Raw genomic sequence first — 15,698 nt, forward strand, 5'->3', positions numbered from 1 at the left:
ATGAGTGAAGGGGTGGGTGCTAGCTACTGATTGAGAGGGAGGGAGCCAGTGAGAAGAGAGGACCAGCTGCCCACCTAGAGAGCTTCAGGGCAGGGGTGTGGCTCAGTCTCCACAGCCCATAAAAACCCAGGTGAGGAGGGCTGCTGCTCAGCCTAGTCCCTGTGACTGAAGAAAGCTGGGCGGGTGGTAGTGGCTCTAAGGCTCCTCTGAGTTGCAGGGGGGCCAGCAGAAGAGCCCAGGAGGATGGGGGAAGCCTCTCTTTCAAAAGGGAGTGTTCTGGGTGGGGATGCGGGGCTCTCAGTCTACAAAAGCTACTGACTTTAAGAGCCGGGATCTGGCTCGCTCTCCCTGGAAAAGCCAGGGCCTCTCTCCCTCGAAAAGCTGGGATCTTGCTTTCCCTCGAAAAGCCAGGGGCTCACTCTCTCTCGAAAAGCTGGGGCCTTGCTTTCCCTCGAAAAGCCGGGGGATCGCTCACTCTCCCTCGAAAAGCTAGGGTCTCTCCCTTGAAAAGCTGGGGTCTTCCTTTCCCTCAAAATGCCGGGGGCTCGCTCACTCTCCCTGGAAAAGCTGGGGTCTTGCTTTCCCTTAAAAGCGGGGGGCTTGTTCACTCTCCCTCAAAAAGCCGGGGGCTCCTCAAAAAGCTGGGGTCTTGCTTTTCCTTGAAAAGCTGGGGGCTCCCTAACTCTCCCTCGAAAAGCTGGGGTCTTGCTTTGTCCCAAAAAGCCTGGGGCTTGCTCACTCTCCCTGGAAAAGCCAGGGTCTCTCCCTGGAAAAGCTGGGGTCGTCCATTCCCTTAAAATGCCGGGGGCTCGCTCACTCTCCCTGGAAAAGCTGGGGTCTTGCTTTGTCCCAAAAAGCCTGGGGCTCGCTCACTCTCCCTAGAATAGCTGGGGTCTTGCTTTTCCTTGAAAAGCCAGGGGCTTGCTCACTTTCCCTCGAGAAGCCAGGGTCTCTCCCTGGAAAAGCTGGGCTCGTCCATTCCCTTAAAATGCCGGGGGCTTGCTCACTCTCCCTCGAAAAGCTGGGGTCTTGCTTTCCCCCCTTTTTTAAAAAATAAAATTTATTTTATGTATGTTTATTAAAAAACCTAACCAAGAACAAACCCTGGCACACTAGAAATCAACGTTTCTTCTGAAAGCCAGCAACAACCGCCAGTGCAGGCACACCTGAGAAATCACAGGTGCCTCAGTCCAAACATCAGGTTTCAAATATTCTTTTTTCCAAACGGTGAAATTCTTCTCTAGTGGTTCAAAACTAGCATTCAAAGAGTTGCTGGTGCGTGGGGGCCCTGATTATTAGCATCGATAGCTTTTACAGCTAGACATCTGGCTGGTCTGTGTCCAGTACCACAAACTCCAGGAACCCCCACAGCCTCAGAAAAGTTACATATCTTCGACACTCCACTTGTAGGCAAGTTCCTCCACCGCCTTCTTGCTGGCAAGCCGGGCAAAGCGCTTCTGTTCAAATCCATTGGATCTGTCCACTCCATCCCAACGATACCCAGGCCAGATATTGAATCTGTTGGGAGGAGGTGCTGGGCCACTGTAGCGAGGTCTCACTTTCTTATCCTTGTTCTCCTTGGCCTTATTCTTCTTGATAAAGTTGGCCATGGGGTCCCCCTCCCTTACTTGTTCTCTCAGCATCCGATCCAGATCTTCATCCTCAATATAGCGGGCCAGAGGCTTCTGCATTTCCTTTATTGCATCCTCCACATTTTGTTGCTGCTGCCGGCTCTGGACAAGCCCTTTTCCCCACTGGGCATACAGCTCATCTCTCTTTGAGTCCTTCTCTGCTCTTCGCCTTTGCTCGAAACGTTCCAGTTTCAAATTCCTCTTACGACCAGACTTATCTCGAAATACGGTTTCAGCATATTGGAATTCAGCTTCAAATGCCATGGTTTCTTGATCCCGTTCCTGGAGTTCCTGCTGCTCTCGCTGTGTGTCAGTTAACACCAACCCAGTTTTAGCCCCAGAATACATGTGTGCAGCCTTCTTCCCCAGAGGCTGAGTCCTTCGAGGTGGAGACAGGTCAGAATCAGAGGATTCGGCCCTCTGTTTCCTCCTTGGTGGAGAGAGGTCAGCATCAGAGCTGTGGCGCCCAGGTCTATTTCCTGGAGGTGACAGATCTGAACCAGAACCCTGGGGCCTTGAACTTGGTTTCTTCCGCGGAGGAGAAAGGTCTGAATCAGAGGCTTTCCGACTGTCTCCTGGGTAGGAGGAAGAGCCCAACGTGTGACTCTGACGTCTTCGAGGTGACGAACTCGTATGAAATTTTCTACGGCTGGGTGAAGAGCCTTTAGAATCACGCTGTTTATTTCCATAATGAAATGTTGCTTGCCTTTTTCGTGGTGGAGAGAGGTCCGAGTCACATTCATACTTGCTGTTCTTTGGGACTGAGGGATGAGCGGTTCCTGGCCCCTTCCAATGTGGAGAAGGTTTGCTAGAGGCTCTTTCTGGGGCTTTACTGCTTTTGGTTCTGTGCAGTGAATGAGGAACATTAGGAGGCGAATCAGGGGAGTCATGACGGGCCCTCCTGAGCTTTGATGTGTCCAAGGATTCAAGAGTCCTTCTAGGTTGAGAGGTGTCATGACGGGCCTTTCTCTGAGGAGAAATATCTGAGGAACTGTGATGCGCCCTCCGAGGAGATACACCTGGAGGACGATAATGCTTCCTGAGCAGAGAGGGATCCGGTGAATCATGATGGGCTCTCCTAGGCAGAGAAGGGTCCAGGGAGTCATGGAAGACCCTCCTAGGCGGAGAAGGATCTGGGGAGTCATGGCGGACCCTCCTATGTGGAGAAGGATCCGGGGAGTCATGGCGGACCCTCCCAGGTGGAGAAGGATCTGGGGAGTCATGGCGGACCCTCCTGGGCGGAGAAGGGTCCGGGGAGTCATGGCAGGAATGCCTGTGTGAAGGTAGATCCTCACTGTGGCCTCCCAGAAGCTTCCATTTGGCACTGGAACGAAAGGTTTCCATCTGCTTTGCCTCTTCTGGCCTCTCATCCACAAACTCAGCCACCACAGGCCAATCTCCATCATCTTCCTCTTCTTCCTTTTCGGGTTTAGTGGTGGAGATAGATGTCCAGCTCACATCATCATCCACAATCCGCATTCCCTTGCCGCCGGCACCGCCAGGCTTAGGCCGCTTTTTGCGACACTTGAGAATGAACTCAGAACCCGCGGGGCCGCCAGCATCGGCCCAGGACAAGTAGCGCTTCAGGACCTCGGCCTTGGAGATCGTCGGGGCTGCCGCCATGGCAGCGCGGGTCAGGGCGACGGGCACTTTCCCTTGAAAAGCCGGGGTCTTGCTCACTCTCCCTCGAAAAGCTGGGGTCTTGCTTTCCCTCGAAAAGTTCCGCTGTGTTTCTTAGCGATGCTGCCAGGAAGAGTCTGAAACCCAGCAGCCTCCGCCACCGCCTCTGTTACTGGGGGGGTCTCGCCTCCATCGCTGGCTGCGAGAACTCGCTCTGGATTTTTATCTCAGGGCATAACTGGTTGTTTCTGTAGAGCAAGATCCTCAATATGTGTTGGGGTCCAGCCCCAGGTCTAGGGGTTCCCAAAGGTGCGGACGGAGTGGGCAAAGAAGGAATGACACGGAGGCAGCGTTCAGTTAATCAGCAGCCTAGCCAGGTCCTCTAGCCAGGATCTCCAGCCAGGTTCTGTGCCTTATTGTCTTGTTACATCTGTATTTGTACCAGTTGATTTTAATCCTATCAATTTCTATTCCAAAGTTTGGGGTGTTTCTTATCTCCATTCCAGGGAGTAAAGATTATATAGCTTAAGCTTGATTGTTCGTAGTTAAAGTGATTAACTACCACCTGGCACTTAGGGAGGGAATAAAACCCCTTAACTAACTTCAGGGAAAAATCCCTACCTGGGGAAACAACCTTTCTCAGAGAGGTGACCTTGGTTAAAACACATAGCGCCAAGAAGGGGAGCAAATATATTAAGAACAGTATGCCATATACACCAGGTCCCTTGAAACATATGCTGTGCAGACCTTTCTTCCCTGCAACAACTGTGTCAAGCAGCAAGGATGGACCGGCTTCCGGCACATTTGGGCACCCTGGAAATCCTTCTCTGAGCCCCCTTGCCAGTGGCTGATTATATATGGACTAGTGGTCTGGTGCATGGATATGTGCACACTGAAAGGAAGTTAAATTTGCAGCAATTCCTGTAGATGCTGTGGGTAAAACAGAACCACCATGACCTCTAATATAATGTATTAAAACGTTATAAAGGTATGTTTTTCCACTACTCCCTGGGCCATCTAAGAAAAAGCATTTGGGGTATACAGTTTGATCTTCGATGGCTGAAGTTATAGTGTGAAAGGCTGCCAACTGTTCACCGTTCAGAGAATTGATCAATGTTTATGTTTAAATTGCCAGTGTGTGTCATATGTGCCGGATGGGCGGTCAGTCACTTAGCCTCATATATATATATATATATATATATATATATATATATATATATATATATATAGATGTAGATAAGAGAGATGTTACACTGCAGCTTGCAGCTGCACGTAGCTATGGAAAAGGAAGGTTCAGTCCAGCCTTCAGGAGCTCAAAGTCCCATAACAAGGTGGCTAAACCTCTATGATGTTACAACAGCTCAGATCGTTCCTGGAACTGGAGAATGGTCGGAGTTGCTGAGAAACTCCCCGAGGGAGTCAGCGTCTGGGCACAGCTACCAAATCAAAGCATATTCCTTTCTGAATAATAGACCTACTGAGGCATCTTGTTTCTTTACAGCCTTGTTTTACCTTCCAGTTTTCCCAGGTCTGTGGGGGGGAAAAAAACAAAAACCAAAAACACACACACCTTAGTTAGCAAGGTGAGGAATTGTTAGACACCTGTGGCTCTCTTCTCGTTATGTCCCTTCCCCACTATCAGTGAGGGCTGAGCTACTGTTTGCAGTGGAGGTGGGAGCGCCACTCTTGACCAGAGTCTCAATCTCTGATCCTTTATGGGGAAATCCTTTGTGTGGTATGTGACAGTGAGGATATGGGCTTGAACTCACCTGAGGTGTGTCCCTGACTCTGTTACTTACTAGCTTTGAAATCTTGGACAAGTACCTGATTCTAGAAACTTCAACTCGGACGTTTTGTGGCTAGATGACACTGTGTAGACCAGTGCCCTTCATTGAAAGCACCTTCATTGCAGGGCTTGGGTGTTGCCCACCATGGAAACATCCCTTCCTTTCCCTGCTATTGGTGACTTGCAGATCACGAAATGAGTGAAGGGGCGGGTGCTAGCTACTGATTGAGAGGGAGGGAGCCAGTGAGAAGAGAGGACCAGCTGCCCACCCAGAGAACTTCGGGGCAGGGGTGTGGCTCAGTCTCCACAGCCTATAAAACCCCAGGTGGAGGGGGAGGGCTGCTGCTCAGCCTAGTCCCTGTGACTGAAGAAAGCTGGGCAGGTGGTAGTGGCTCATAGGCTCCTCTGAGTTGCAGGGGGGCGAGCAGAAAAGCCCAGGAGGATGGGGGAAGCCTCTCTTTCTTTCAAAAGGAAGTGTTCTGGGTGGGGATGCAGAGCTCTCAGTCTCCAAAAGCCAGTCTGTCTCTACCTAAGAGCTGGGGTCTGGCTCGCTCTCCCTGGAAAAGCCTGGATCTCTCTCCCTTGAAAAGCCGGGGCCTCGCTCGCTCTCGCTCGAAAAGCTGGGGTCTTGCTTTCCCTCGAAAAGCCGGGGGCTCGCTCACTCTCCCTCGTAAAGGTGGGATCTTGCTTTCCCTCGAAAAGCCGGGGGGCTTGCTCACTCTCCCTATAAAAGCTGGGGTCTTGCTTTCCCTCGAAATGTGGGGGGCTCACTCACTCTCCCTCGAAAAGCTGGGGTCTTGCCACAGTAAATCTCCTAGACGTGGGTCACGCATTAGAAATCTTGATAACGGAACTTGATCTCCCGTGTGTGTAGGGGGCGGGGGGGGGGGGGAGAGTGTGCGTGTGCGTGTGCGTGTGTACATCCGCAGTCAGGCACGGACACTTCTTGATTTGAATGGTCTGTCGGCATCCATGAGTACCCTTCAGCCCCTGTCTCCTCACAGACAGCACCCCCAGCTTGTCCTTCCCCCCTGGGGTCCAGCCAAACTGGGGAAGTCCAGTCACCTGGCTCTGCCTTCCCCAGAGGAGGCTGCAGGAGAGGGGCTTGCATTGGCACTTCTCGACCAGCAGAGGGCCCCGACCCCAGTCAACCCAATCTCTGTAATCCACAGCCAAAGAAGATGTTGGAGCTGGGCCATCTAGTCAACCGCCCCGCCCGTACCCGGCCCCTTCCCTCTCTGGATGGATGGTCAAGCCCCCGCCCAGAGACCAAGTCCGGGCCAGGCCATCTTGGCTTGCCAAAGCATCAGCGTATTGAAAGGCTGGAACAACGTGTTTTCTAAGGAGTTTTTGTTTCTTTGTTTGTTTGTTTTTGTTTTTTTGGAGGGTTTTTGGGTTTTTTTGTGTGTTTTTTGTTTTATTTTTTTTGTGTGTTTTTGTTTGTTTGTTTTTGGTCAGATGTCACTTTAATTGGCTATAAATATAAAACCTGTCTTTGGAGACTATCAGGAGCCACATTTGGAAGAGAAGAGAAAGCAGAGGCACCCTACTGAGGGCCCAGGGGAAACAACAGGCCGAGCAGGTCAGCGATGGCTGAAGAATCCTTGAGGATGGTTATATTTAAACGGCTTCATCCTGCTGGGACCCCTGAAAAGCCACAGACACATATTCTCCTGGGGAAACTTCTTGGGCCCCTCCATGCTGTCATCGTGGATCTCGGTCTCCAGGTAGACGTCCAATAGCATGCACAGGCGCTGCAGCTGGTTGGTCAAGAGCTGATGGCCAGGCCGGGGCCCACACAGCTCCTTGTAGCACACGTTGACCTCGCTCTCCATGGCCCGAATATTGTCATCATTGCTGTTGGTTTTCTCCACTTTCCAGTTCAGACAGAGCTGGAAAATGAGTGGGATGGAGGAGTAGCCGGGGTTCAGAACCACAATTGCCTGGAGTTTGGCTGTGCCCCATTCCACGAGTGCCATGTAGTAGAGATTGGTGTGCACAGCCAGTCCTGCCTCCACAATGTCTTTGGTGAAATGCAGCTCCACGTAATCCTCATGGGCAATCGTCACCCACTTCACCAGGCGAGAGACAAACTTTGCAGAGAAGAGGTAGTGGCAATCGCTAGTAACTGGTACAATGCCGTAGTCCAGGGATGCGAACTGTTTGTGGAGGGCCAGGCGGGACTGCACGCTGGCCTTTAGCAGTTTCATGGTGGTCAAAGAGGACATAGAGGGGAGGCAGCAGGTGTCTGGCCGTCTCCTATTGTTTGTGAGCCTGGTGGAAAGGCATGGACAGGTACTCTTGCACCGGGAGGGAAGCCTGCATGATGCTGTTCAGGCAAAGCTGGAGGCTGCGCAGGTATTCCTTCTTCACTTCAATCTCCTGAAGGATCTTCTCCTTGTTGGAGAGGGACTCTCGGTACTTCTCCGCCAACCGTTTCCGCTGCTCCAGCTCCCAATGCAGACGTGCAAGGGTTTGCTGGTGAGGGTCTCCCATGGTGATCTCAGCCTTGCTGATATCTGGAGGAGCCTCTTGATAAAACTCCTCTACACTGACCAGATCAATTTCTTCATGCTTTGACTTGAACTCCGGACCTTCAGTGATCTCCTTCTGCAGGTGCATCACCTCATGCAAAAGGTTCTGGAGCTGCAGGTGAGACGCGTCTACTTTCTGCTTGGCCTCATGGGTCTGATCTCGTCCTTTCTTCAACCTGATGTGGGCTAATCGGTTAAGCTTCTTTAGAGTCATGAAATGTACACAGCTCTGGATCCTGCGCCCTTCAATCTCAACGGCCGCATCCTTGCCTCCCCTGCTCTTCAGGTCCTGGATCTCGGCCATGAGTCGCTGCAACTCCTGGCACGTGTACGTGTACAGCTCATAGTCTCTTCCAGGGTCCCGCAGGTTCCACCTCAGCCTCCTCACTGTAGTATTTGCCTTCCTGCTCAGGGTCAGAACGCTTCCGCTTCCGCTTCCCTTCTGCTGGAGCCTCCTCACTTGGAATCACTTTGCGCTTTCTGCCCCTGGCTGGACTCTGATGACATGGTTGTTTGGGGAGGTCAGGAAGAAACAGTAGAGCCTCAGGGGTGGCCGCGTCCGCGACCCGACCTGACCCAACCCGACCCGACCCGACCCGACCCGACCCGACCCGACACAGGAAGGCCCCCTCGGCGAAGGCAATGCAGGTGTAACGGAGCGGGTCCTGGGGGTGGGTGGAGGAGGGGGTGCCGTTGAGGATCAAGCGACACTCTCTTTCCGGTTCCTGTTAGAAACGGCCTACCGCTCCCAGGAGCATCTGTTGTCCCTCGTTGACCACCTGAGAACCACGACGTTCCTTGCTTCAGGAAGGGACTCTATCTCAGAGCTTCATGCGGCGGCCGGCCGGGGCCACTGCAGCCCGCGCACCATCCAGAAGAGGAAGGAAGAACCACCTATATCTTTTTGAAAAAGGTCTCTCTCTCGCCTCCCACTGTGGAGTTGGCTGTCTTGCCAACAAAGCCCTGGGCTCCAGTGAGGGAGACTTGCTGGAGTCCAACCCCAGCAGGTCCAGGGGTCCCCAAAGGTGTGGACGGAGTCGGCGAAGAAGGAATGACACGAAGACAGCCTTCAGTTGATCAGCAGCCTAGTCAGGACCTATAGCCAGGATCTCCAGCCAAAGTTCTGGTCGGAGTTCTGGTTAGGAACTGATGAGGATCTGATGAGGATCTGATGTTTATTGTCTTGTTACATCCGTATTTATACCAGCCGATTTTAATCCTGTCAATTTCTATTACAAAGGTTAGGGCGTTTCTTATCTCCATTCCAGGGAGTAAAGATTATGTAGCTTAACTACCCGCCTGGCACTTAATTAAGGGGTTGTATCCCCTCCCTAACCTCAGGGGAAAATCCCCACCTGGGGAAACAACCTTTCTCAGAGAGGTGACCTTGGTTAAAACACATGGCACTAAGGAGAGCAAACATATTAAGAACAATATGCTATATATGCCAGGTCCCTTGAAACATATGCTGTGCAGATGTTTCTTTCCTGCAGCGACTGTGTCAAGCAGCAAGGATGGACCGGCTTCCGGCAGAGACTTATATACACCGAGGCCGGAGGTCTGAGCCAATCAGAAGACACGCTAGAGCCCTTCCCCATTCCTGCAGTGTGATTGGTGGATTCTCGGTGGAAGAGCCAGTCCAGTGGCTCCGCCCCCGCTTGCCAGCCCCAGATAATCTTCACCCTGAGCTGCAGGGAGCAAAACCGCTCCCCAAGTCGCTCTCCTTCCCTCTCTCCCATCCGGGGGTGCGGGGGAGGGGTCGGGGCGGTGCTGGGGCTGGGCGGCGAGGACTTGGGGGCCTGGGGCCCCGGGTCCGGACACGGGGGAGCTGGTGGTGGCGGGGACTGTGGTGAAGACTCTGGAGGCCAGCCAGGCCCTTCCGGTGGATCCCCCCAGCTGCTGTGAGCGCTTCGGCCGCCCTCGGGGAGCCCGGTGAAAGGCCTGTCCCTCCCCGGGTTGCGGCGTGATTCACCACCTCTCTGCTCCAGGTCACGGGTGCAGGTCATCCCTGCCGGCCCGCGGTTCCGCACCGGGCCTCGCCTAGGCCTGCTCCTAGCAGCCCACTTAGAACTGGTGCGGACCAGAGGAATCCGACTGTTTAATTAAAACAAAGCATCGCGAAGGCCCGTGGCGGGTGTGGACACGAAGTGATTTCTGCCCAGTGCTTTGCATGTCAAAGTGAAGAACTTCAATGAAGCGCGGGTAAACGGCGGGAGTGACTATGACTCTCTTAAGGGGGCCAAATGCCTGGCCATTTAATTAGTGATGCGCATGACTGGAGGCATGAGATTCCCACTGTCCCTACCTACTATCCAGTTAAACCACAGCCCAGGGAACGGGCTTGGCGGAATCAGCGGGGAAAGGAGACCCTTTTGAGCTTGACTCTAGTCTGGCAGGTGAAGAGACATGAGAGGTGCAGAATAAATGGGAGGCCCCCGGCGCCCCTTCCCTGAGTCCCCGCGAGGAGGCTGGGAGGGGGGCCCGCCGCCGGCCTTGAGGGCCGCCAGTGAAATACCACTGCTCTGATCGTTTTTTTTCACTGACCCAGTGAGGCCTCGCGGGGCTGGAGGGGAGTGAGCCCTCCGGGGACAGTGCCAGGTGGGGAGCTTGACTGGGGCCGTACACCTGTCAAAATGCTGACACAATACTTTTTATTTTATTTTATTTATTTCTTTATTTTTTCTTTCTTTATTTGAGTGGGGGCGGGTTCGAAGAGCAAATAAATGTTGACAGAATACATTTTTTTTCTTTCTTTCCTGTACAGCCCGCATACAATGGTACATTCTTATCATGAATCCACATTTACAATTTATTTGTTCATTTATTTATTTACTTTTGTCTTTTATTTATCTTTCTTTCTTTCTTTTATTAAGGGGCAGGTGCCCAAGGAAGCCCGCAGGGCTCCGTCTCCACGCCTTGCGGGGCGGCATCGCCGTTTTCTGGGTTGAAGCGTGTAGGAGAGCTCACAGTGAAAAAGTATTGAAAACTGAGTTAGAGTGAGGAAGAATGTCTTCACACCGAGGTCCCCATAGGAGGTCTCAGTAGAGGCATCTGAGAAAGGCCTCAGCTGACGAAGTGGCTTCTGAGTCAAGGCACCTGAGCTGGGAGGTATATATACACAACAGCTTGGCCGGCAGGGCCCCCTGCTTGCAGCTCCTTTTGGGGAACCTAGTGCCTTTGCTGGTCACCCCGTCAGTGTGAGGAGGGCAGCTTTCCGGCAAGGAGGCCTGCCAGCATTTTGTGACGATTTTCCTTTGTTCAAACCTTAATCTGGCTGAAAAGGAGACATCAACTGAGCTGTCAGCTGTTAAAGTGTGCACACATGTTTTGGGGACACCCTGCATACTGGAGTCCTGTTGAGAGAAAGGGAGAGGAAGAGAGACATGAAACATCCATGAAGAAAGAATTACCGAATTGCTGCCTCCTGGAAGCCCCACACTGGGGATCGAACCTACAAGTGGCCATATGCCCTAACCTGGAATGGAACCGAGACCTCCTGCTTCGTAGTTGGACGCTCAAACACTGAGCCACACCAGGCAAGCAGCATTTATGTTTTAGCTGCATCTTTCAGACAGTTGTTTTCAGAAGCAAAGCCTGGATGTTGCAGAGAGTATGAAGCGAATGCACAAGGACAGGCACCAGCAGATGTAGGCCCCGCTCTGAGAGATTTCCTGTTAACGAAACAACCTCATCTTCCCACTACTGACTTAACGTGGGTGAAAATAGAACAGAAATCTTTGTCCTCTGACTTTGGAAATCTTGTTTAACCTTCAAACTTGCAATGTCAAGGGTTTCAAGTCCGCCAACTCCAGAAGAAATGTCGAGTGGCCCTGGAGCTGAGAGCTGGAGCCACACTGAGATCAAGTTGGTAAAATTCTCCCACACATGGACCATCAGTAACTTTAGATTTTGCCGGCAGAAGTGGGTGAAGTCATTCAAAGTTCAACCTTTTCATCAGAAGGCAATGATGAACTGAAATAGTGTTTGGAAGTATACCCAAAAGGGCGAGATGAAGACAGCAAAGGTTACCTGTCACTTGACGTGTGTCTGGTCAGTTCTCCAAAGCATGTTATTTTTGGCAAAATTCAAACTCTCCATCCTGAATGACAAGGGAGAAGAAACCAAATCTTTGGAGAGTCACCGGCCATATAGCTTTGTACAAGGCAAAGACTGGGGAGTCAAGAAATTCATCCATAGAAACGTTCTTTTGGATGGAGACAAGTCTTCTCCCTGATGACAAGTTGACCCTCTTCTGTGAGGTGCCTGTGGTGCAAGATTCTGTCACCATTTCTGGCCAGAATACCATGAAGATGGTGAAGGTCCCTGAGTGCCAGCTGGCTGATGAGCTAGGAGGACTTCGGGAAAATTCCTGGTTAACAGACTGTTGTTTTTGTGTTGGTGCCCAGAAATTTCAGGCTCACAAAGCTATCTTAGCAGCTCGCTCTCCAGTGTTCAGGGCCATGTTTACACATGAAATGGTGAAGAGAATAACGAATCAGGTTGAAATCACTGATGTGGAACCTGGAGTTTTTAAGGAAATGATGTGCTTCATTTACACAGGGAAGGCTCTGAACCTGGACAAACTGGCCGATGGTTTGCTGGCAGCTGCTGACAAGTATGCTCTGGAGTGTTTGAAGGTCATGTGTGAGGAAGCCCTCAGCAGACACCTCTCTGAGGAGAATGCTGCAGAAATGCTCACGTTGGCTGACCACAGCACAAAGCAATTGAAAACTAAGGCAGTGGATTTCATCAACTCTCATGCTGAGGATGTCTTGGAGACCGAGGGGTGGCAGAAATGGTGGAATCCCATCCCCATTTGGTGGTTGAGATGTACCGCTCTCTGGATTCAGCACAGGGCCCCTGACTGGGACCCCCACACAAGCGCCTGAAGCAGTCCTGAGATCCTGCCCATTTAAGACTCCCTTGAATTTCCAGAAGCAGCAGCCACTGTAGCTGCCATTGAGCACCAGGTAGACACCCCAACCTGTGCAGTTTTTCATCTGCTGTGGGGGGAAGTCTGCATCTTGGCCCCAGATTTTTAGTTTTCTTACTTTCCTTAAAGAAATCATATTTTTAAGTGTATCTTTATAGATTTCAGAGAGGAAGGGAGAGGGAGAAAGAGAAACATCAGTGATTAGAGTGGATCACTGGTGAGATGGCGGGAATACAGCCGGAAGGCATGGCTTCCGTCAGCGGCTTCGTGCGGGAGAGCCTCTGCGAACAATGGCTGCCGGGCTCTCAGTTATGCATTTGGACCCAGTTGGCCACAAGGAGTCCTTTTTGACAGAGACAAGATTTCTTCATTCAGGATCCAGTGTATATAAATTCAAAATCAGATATGGTGACAGCACCAGAGGGGAAGATATAGAAAATAAGGAAGTCATCGTCCAGGAGCTGGAGGAGCAGCAGCTGTGTGAGCAGCCCGCTTCCCCATCTGAAGAGCAGCAACCACACGAGCAGTCCGACCTGTCTGAGGAGCAGCAGCCGCACGAGCAGTCTTCCTACGTCTGAGGAGAGGCAGCCCTGCGCAGCCCGCCCCCATCCGAGGAGCAGCAGCTGCGCACAGCCCGCACCCTGCACTAGTCCGAGAAGCAGCAGTTGCACAAGCATCTTGCCCTTGCCCAAGCAGCAGCAGCCCCACAAGCAGCCTTCCCAATCCGAGGAACAGCAGCTGTGTGAGCAGCCCGCCCCCATCCGAGGAGCAGCAGTTCTGCGAGCGGCCTGGCCCCATTTGAGGAGCAGTGGCAGCCCACCCCAGTCCGAGGAGCAGCAACCACAGGAGCAGACCACCCACATCCGAGGAGTGGCAGCTCTACGCAGCACACACCGGTCCGAGGAGCAGAGCCACAACAGCCTGCACCTGTCCCACGAGCAGCAGCCGGTCCTAGGAGCAGTAGCCCACAAGCAGCCCACCACATCAGAGGAACAACAGCAGCGTGCAGCCAGCCCCCATTCAAGGATCAGCAGCCACGTAAGCAGTCCGCTCCAGTCCAAGGAGTAGCAGCTGCGTGTGTAGCCCGCCCCATCCAAGGAACAGCAGCCTAGTGATCAGCACATCCTCTGTCTCAGGAACAGCAGCTGTGCGTGAAGCCTCCCCCCACCAGCCTGAGGAGCCACCACAGCAGTGAACAGCACCCACCACAGGAGCTGCTGCCAACTGAGGAGCAGCTGCTACAACAACCGCCAGAGGAGCAACCACAGCCTGAGGAGCCACTGCCACCCAAGGAGCAGCCCCTGAACGACTCAACATCTAGATATGTCGGTGAGATCAAACACGGGTAGACAAATAAACCCCCAAGACCCTGACCCCCTCTGAGTTTTTTTCAGGAACGCTGACCATTCTCTGGTCCCAGGGATGGTTGGACCTGTTGTAATATCATAGAAGATTAGCCATCTCATTATGGGACTTTGAGCTCCTGAAGGCCAGACTGCAGACCCTGGTACATGTTACACTTGCAGCTTGCAGCTGCACGTAGCTATCTTCTCCCTCATGGGTATATAATCAGCCAATGGGCAAGGGGGCTTAGAGCAGAATTTCCAGGGTGATTGACTGCTTTCCCCATAATGCTGGCATTATTGGAATAAATGTTCATATGTGATTCAACCCTGTCTCTGCTGAATTTGGCTCAAATAGTGACAGGCAGCCTCAGACCCGTTGTGTCTGGTTTCATTTATACCTAGCCAGGTGCGGCATGAGCCCCTTGCTCAGCATGAGCCAGTTGAATATGGTTTACAACCAAGTGAACTATGGAGTTAAAGTTAGAACTTTCTCAATCAATCTGTTTGGTTCAGGCAAGAAAGTCACTTGACCTCACTTCAAGTTCATTTCCATCAATGGTTACCTACTACTGCTCAGGCACCGTGGTAGAGCAAGAGAGGAGTTCTAGGAGAACCTGCCCAAGTTGAAAGCTGCTCAAGGATCAGGGAAAACAAGCTAGAGTTAATTTCAGCACCCCCCCCCCCCCATACAGGGCACTGAGTCGCCCACTCTCTTTAGCTTCATCCATGTTCTTTGCTACTTGGTAACTGGACACAGAATAGCTTCCCCACATTTTCACTTGTAGACCTGATACCCTTTCTTCAAGGGCCATTTAGGAAGCCTTCTTGTAACTTAGCAGGTATGAGATGCATGGGAAGAAAGGATTCTAACCCCCTTTCAGAAAATAGACATTTGATAAATGCATACCCCACACAAACTTCGGAGTTGTGTTTTGAAGCAGATGGTCGGGGGGCAAGAAGAAAAGATGAACTGGCCTACTTGCACTTCAAGGAGGAAGGCTCAGGGGAAAGGTATCATATACATGTCAAGCAAGTCCACGTTGACACGACCTGGTCTTTCCCTTTACGTAGTTCTGTGCAGAGAATTGCTTGTAAGCATGAGTAGGTGTTTATAGCCTGAAGTTACCCAACTCCTCTGCAACGAATACCCATGGCCAAGTTCATTTCTTGCCTTGCAAGTGAACTTCATATATACAACTCAGCTTCAATAACAAGATTCAGAGCATCTTAACCTAGGTCTGTTAGATTCCTATGGAATGGTCTTGAAGCCAGAGACTGAGAAGACCCATTAGGTGTGCATGAGTACCTCTTTTGGTAGGACACCTGTTTCAGGGTAATGTCAGAATAAAGAAGTTTCTAGAAGTGTTCTCACGGGGGTAATCTTCTTGGGGCTTCAAACACTTTAAGGAAGCCTGCTAACAGTTAGGTCCATGGTATAGTAAACCTCTTATCCCCAGGGATCATGTTCCAAGACCCCACAGTGGATGCCTGAAACAATTTCTGAACCCTTTACATATGTTTCCTGTATGTACCTGTGATAAGAACTTAATTTATGTCAGGCACAGTTAAAGATGAACAAAATAATGTACTGTAAGAAGAGTTATGTGAATTTGGCACGATAATGTGCTAATCTAGACAGCTCCTAAGTGACTAGTGGACAGGTAGCCCGCACGCTGTGGTGGGCAGGCTGCACAAAGAGGAGAGTCACACCCCAGGCAGGTGAAGCACGTCAGGGCAACTACTCAGAATGGCACATAACTCAAAACGTGTTCTCTGTTTAGTAACTTCAGACTGATTGGTCTCAAGTCACTGAAACTGGAGAGTGAAACTATGGATAAGGAGAGACTA

General features: G+C 51.6%; 2 protein-coding genes and 1 pseudogene across 2 annotated transcripts; 1 reads left to right on the forward strand and 2 right to left on the reverse strand.

Annotated features, from left to right (window-relative positions):
- Nucleotides 1–1,109: 1,109 nt before the first annotated feature.
- On the reverse strand, nucleotides 1,110–3,254 carry LOC102436242 (BUD13 homolog). The gene is made up of 2 exons (XM_023748514.1): nucleotides 2,294–3,254; nucleotides 1,110–2,206 (listed from the first exon to the last, which is right to left on the reverse strand). The coding sequence occupies exons 1-2, from the start codon at nucleotides 3,252–3,254 to the stop codon at nucleotides 1,383–1,385; spliced, it is 1,785 nt and encodes a 594-aa protein (XP_023604282.1). The 3' UTR covers nucleotides 1,110–1,382.
- Nucleotides 3,255–6,545: 3,291 nt separating this feature from the next.
- On the reverse strand, nucleotides 6,546–10,501 carry LOC102437380 (THO complex subunit 5 homolog). The gene is given in 4 exon segments (XM_023748513.1): nucleotides 6,546–7,232; nucleotides 7,309–7,938; nucleotides 7,940–8,236; nucleotides 10,487–10,501. Coding segments are annotated over 4 exon segments (1,554 nt in total). The 3' UTR covers nucleotides 6,546–6,620.
- A 718-nt stretch (nucleotides 10,502–11,219) lies between these two features.
- On the forward strand, nucleotides 11,220–12,493 carry LOC102436761 (annotated as a pseudogene).
- Nucleotides 12,494–15,698: the final 3,205 nt, after the last annotated feature.

Source organism: Myotis lucifugus, unplaced genomic scaffold, assembly GCF_000147115.1.
Source record: "Myotis lucifugus unplaced genomic scaffold, Myoluc2.0 scaffold_1486, whole genome shotgun sequence".
NCBI classification, from domain to species: Eukaryota; Metazoa; Chordata; class Mammalia; order Chiroptera; family Vespertilionidae; genus Myotis; species Myotis lucifugus.